We start from the raw sequence: 5,259 nt of genomic DNA on the forward strand, positions 1-5,259 counted from the left end.
TTCATGTAAACATTGCCATGAATGATAATAAAGCGTATTTTGCCTCAAAGAAATGAAGCCGGTTTTCCCATTGTTTTCACTGGGTTTTTTTCTTCTGTTTTTCTTCTCCATTTTTTGGTTTTCTTCTTTATTCTTCATTTTTTTGTTTGTTTTCGTTTTAATTCTACATTTTCGTATATGTCAAAAACATTTTTTAATAAGTGATCAACATTTTCTTGTATACACGATCAAAATTGTCTGAACGCTTATTCAACATTTTTCAAATACTTGTTCAACATTTTAATACTTATTCAACATTTTTTTCAAAATACACGTTCAACATTTCTTAATCCTTATTCAACATTTTTCAAATACTCGTTCAACATTTTAATACTTATTCAAAAAATTCAAATACTTCAATATTTTAATACTTATTCAAAAAAAATTCAAATACTTGTTTAACATTTTTCAGATACTTGTTCAACATATTTTAATACTTATTCAACATTTTTTAAATACTTGTTGAACATTTTTAATACTGACTCAACATTTTCAAATACCTGTTCAAAATTTTTTCATATACTCATTCAACATTTTTTTATACTTATTCAACATTTTTCAAATATTTTTTCAACACTTTTAATACTTATTCAACATTTTAAAATACTTGTTCAACAATTTTAATACCTTTAAAAAATTCAAATACTTGTTCAACACATTTTTATAGAGTGTTTCTTCTAATATATATATATAATATTTGAAAGTATAAACAAAAAAGGAAAAAAGAAAACAGAGAACAGAAAGAAGAAAAGCAGAAAAAGGAGGTTGGAGCTTCCCTCGTGGCTGGGCCGCGGCCCATGTAGAGCTCCCCCGACGCGAGAGGCTGCCGTCTGTCTCGCATAGGGGCGCCCGCTCCAGGCAGGGCCCACCGCACATTTCGGCGGCGCACTCGACTCCACGGGCAGCGACACGGCGTACGCCGACGAGCACCCGCCGTCACCCCCTCCTCGCCCGTTTCCGCCTGAATCCTCCGTCACTCTCAGCCTCCACGCACCCATCTCCGCCTGGTGGATATCGCTCGTACCGTCTCGGGTTCCAACCCCAAGCCGATCCGACGCCTGCTGCCTGTTCGACAGAATGCCTGAGAGCGTGGTGCCCGGCGGGGAGGACCGCATCGGCGCCCTCCCGGACGATCTCCTCCGCCGCGTGCTGTCGTTCCTTACCTCGCGCGAGTCCGTCTGCACATGCGTGCTCGCTCGCCGCTGGCGCCACCTCTGGAAGTCCGTGCCCGTGGTGCGCGTCATGGCGCCGGTGCCCATCGATAGAGAAGGGGAGGAAGAGCTCTGGTTTGTTAATTCGCTGCTTTTCCTCCGCGACCGGGCGCCGCTGCATGAGGTCGATATCAGAACCTACCTCGACGACCCATCCGCACCCCTCAACGTTGAGCTGTGGCTCCGATATGCGGCATCCTGCCATGTTCGGGTGCTTCGAGTTTGGGTGCTTCGAGTTTACAGTCGGCGTCTGCAGCTACCCAACGTGACTCTCATCTGCCAGCACCTGACAGTATTAGATTTCGCTGGTATGAAATTTGAGGAACCCACTCTGAATTTTTCAAGCTGCCCAATGCTAGAGGTATTAAAGATGTATGATTGTAAAATCAGCGCCGAGAAGATCTTGTGCAAATCGTTAAGGCATCTAACTATGGAGATATGCCGTTTTGACCTGTATGGCCGCACTCGTATCTCTTGCCCAAGTCTCACTGCCTTGAAACTAGTTGACAATTTGGGTTGGACTCCTTCCCTTGAGAGCATGCCGTTATTGGTAACGGCACTTGTCAGGTTTGATGAAGAATGGTATGAACGTCAAGCGTGTTATGATCATTGTCTTAATGGTGGTTACTATGGGGACTGTGATGATGAGTTATGTCCTTCTTGCCTCTGTCATGGCGATGACTGTGTGCTTCTAAAAGGTCTATGTGACGCTACAAATTTGAAGTTGACAAGTGCTCCTCAAGCGGTATGCTTTCACGTTCACTGTCTCCTAGGGTTGATTGCCATCTGGTCCTGTACATTTGTATCCATCATAGAAACATCTTAGGGAGGCTGCTTATGGGCATTGCATGTATGTTGCCAATTCGCACTTGAACCATTATGTTTCTCTGTAGACATCACCTAATAGTTGGTTCGTGCAATGACAGTACATTATGCATATCAGCATCTGTGTGTTCTTCGTTGCTAGTCTATACTTCTGATGTTTATACTATCCAAAAGCATAAGATTAATATTTATTTTTATAGTACACGTTAATCTTTGCCACATTAGATGGTACAGCTTAATTTATTTCTGATTAAACCAGAAACTTGCAAATCTGAAACCCTGCTGGCAGCTTCTATTCCATTCAGTATTACTCCCTCCGTTCCAAATTACTCGTCACAGAAATAGATGTATCTAGAACTAAAATACATCTAGATACATCCATACCTGCGACAAGTAATTCGGAATGGAGGGAGTACTTATCAAGTACTTACAAAGTTGGACATTGAATATAATTTAATCCTCTCCACTTTATCCAGATTATTTGCACCAGGGATTTTAAATGGTGCCATACATTTAGCAAGTTAAAAACATTGTTTCTCAATGAGTGGTGTCTGGCTGCTGCCTTCGGTGGACTGGTTTACTTTCTTCAGCACTCACCAATTCTAGAGAGGCTTACCCTTCAACTTAGATTTGATGAGGTACTATATGTTTTCTAATTACACCAGTTTTTTTTCTTTGAAGTCGCCATTGCAGTTGATTGATTTCAGTTAGATATTATCTTTTCTACAGCAACAATCTATGGATGGAAAAGATGAAAGCTACAAGCCAAGAGAACAATTTTTGGTATCGAAGAATCTTAAAGTAGTCGAAATCAAGTGTCGCAAGGAAGATGAAAGGATTCACCAAATTGTAAAGATCCTTGTTAGCCTTGGAGTACCTCCTGATCTTATTGACAACCAACAGAACAGTGTGCAGTCTGATTGTAAGTAACTATTACCACTCCACACTGATTATGTTTCTTCCTCGTAATATTTCTGCAGTCAGCATGTTTGTGTAAAATTTACCAATGGAAGAAGGTACTCCTTCTGTAAACAAATGTAAGACGTTTTAGGTCACTGAGGATCAATTAGTTTAGTCAAAGTAATGGATATTTTAAATTTGGAGAAGTGGGCATTCCAACATTTTGTGAAGATAGCAAGGAAACAATTCCATATCATATTTCAGTAAGAATCTAAAGCTAGGTCCAAGCAGCACTGCATGCTGTCTCATCTTGCACCATTGTGCATCCTTTTGATTGCTAATGCCACCATACATTACCCGGACTCACAGGGGCGAATGTAAATAGGTCTGCAAAAGAGACAGTTAGGACTTTTTATCAGTTCTATTTTAACGAAGCATCCTTTACGTTCAACAATAACTAGGTTAAGTTGAATGTTGGCTCAACCATCTCAGAGATTTCCTGTACTGCAACTGAAGGATTTCCTTCATTTTAATGCCCCTCGCTAATCAATTGTATCTTCTCGTTTCTTTTGGTCCGGCCTTCCATGCGCTGATTGTGTCTTATTGTTTATTCAGGCTCCAGTTTCGAGCAGGAGTAGTTTCAGCTGGCATACCGTTCTTGGTTTACAGACTTATCCCACCAGGATCGTGTGCTTGTCCCTACCCCGTTTGTATGAAAATCTGTAGAATCTGTATGCAGCTGGACTAGGTTTGAACGCCATCCTAGTCTGGTGGCACCGCTGTTGATTTCCTGAACTCAGTACAAGGCCATGGCATCTACTATATCACTAGATGACTGGTGTTATGTTTCCCATGGAAGAAAGTAAAGCAGGTCAGGTCGGCAGCTAGCTTTCGATCTTCACTTTATGCAAGTGTGCTCTTGCTCTCTGGTGTCAAGCTCAACAAGGCAACACATTAACTGATACCTTTTTTCCATGCCTGAGGAAGGAACTGTGGACTGTGGTAGGCCTATGGGCGACCTTAACTGAACTTCTTCCGGGAACTTCCTAGTTACATTAACCGCTGCCATTGCTAGAGCCTCATTTGCTTTGCACATTCAGTTCTTGTTAGGCAACATAAATGTTACTCTCGTGATGTTTTTTCTTTCGAAACGGACTCTCGTGATGTTTACACTCCATGTGTGAAGAATGTATTTTGCCATCATGCATGCATGCATCGTTTTGGCTGTTGGATGCATAGAGGCTCAAATTTGGACATAGGGGGAGAGAGAAGTGAAGGCATGGATGGAGGCGTCCGTGTCTTATTAAGAAAGGGGGAAGAACTAGGCGTACTTGCAATTTGTTACAGGACCGCGTGCATTAACAATCCTGATGACCTGATAACAAGAGGTGGTGGTGCGTTGCTTTCAGATTGAGAAGGGATGCCTGGCTACCTGCTGCTGCTGCTACGGTAGACATCAGAATAGTTCGCGCTTTCACAAAACATACATACAATATGAAGGAAAGGGAGGGCGTGCTAGTGAGCTCTAGCACCTAGAAAGCAGAGCGATGGAATTTCGCTCCTGATGCAGCACCTTTAAAACGTGCGAGGCTTTTATTAGTGACTGAAAAGGAGAGGCCGGGAATCGATAGAGGAAAGTAGAAGGTGATCTATGGGTCGATCTACTGTGGAATCAAAAACACGTAGGAGAAGGCAAATGGTACCTGCAGCTAGACGTGCCACTTTCAGAAGGGGCATGGGCCATGGGGCACACCTGAAGTTCGATCTTGATGGCTGAGAGTGCAACCACCCATCCGTTGGTGGTTCTCTCGCTAAGCTTTTACCATAAGATGTTCCTCTATATTCACCTCCTGTAACTCTCCTAGATCGTGGTGGTCTTATAGCGATTGACGGTAGATAAGATGATGCATTACGTGATGCTCCGCCCACTAATTCCACATTTCCGTCCACTGGCTTTTGGCTCTAGCCATGCGAGTGACGTGGACGTGATCTTGACCCGAGGCGGCCGGTCGTGCACAAGATAGAAGAAAACGTGTTCCACGCACCTTCACTTTATTATGTGCGCGCCTCTTGTTTCCTACACTTATTTTTCTTTACGGCAAAGCTAAAATCCTGCCGACTGTTTGTTTGCAACAGATCCGAACGACGCGATTGCCGCCCGCTGCTACGCACCTCGCTGGCGGCAGTTTCCTTTTTTCTTCGGCCGTTTCCTTTTTTTTCGGCAACTAATTAGTGTGCGGATTTAAATATTTTCCTTTTTCTATTCAATTTCTCAGTTTCCTTT

General features: G+C 42.7%; 1 protein-coding gene across 1 annotated transcript; it reads left to right on the forward strand.

Annotated features, from left to right (window-relative positions):
* The first annotated feature begins 914 nt into the window (after positions 1 to 914).
* LOC123050208 (putative FBD-associated F-box protein At5g56440) lies at positions 915 to 4,201 on the forward strand. Its single transcript, XM_044473035.1, has 4 exons — positions 915 to 1,995; positions 2,552 to 2,713; positions 2,805 to 2,997; positions 3,591 to 4,201. Exons 1-4 carry the CDS (start codon positions 1,117 to 1,119, stop codon positions 3,611 to 3,613), a joined length of 1,257 nt encoding a protein of 418 aa, XP_044328970.1. The 5' UTR covers positions 915 to 1,116; the 3' UTR covers positions 3,614 to 4,201.
* The last annotated feature ends 1,058 nt before the right edge of the window (positions 4,202 to 5,259 follow it).

This window comes from Triticum aestivum, chromosome 1A (assembly GCF_018294505.1).
Source record: "Triticum aestivum cultivar Chinese Spring chromosome 1A, IWGSC CS RefSeq v2.1, whole genome shotgun sequence".
In the NCBI taxonomy this organism is placed as follows: Eukaryota; Viridiplantae; Streptophyta; class Magnoliopsida; order Poales; family Poaceae; genus Triticum; species Triticum aestivum.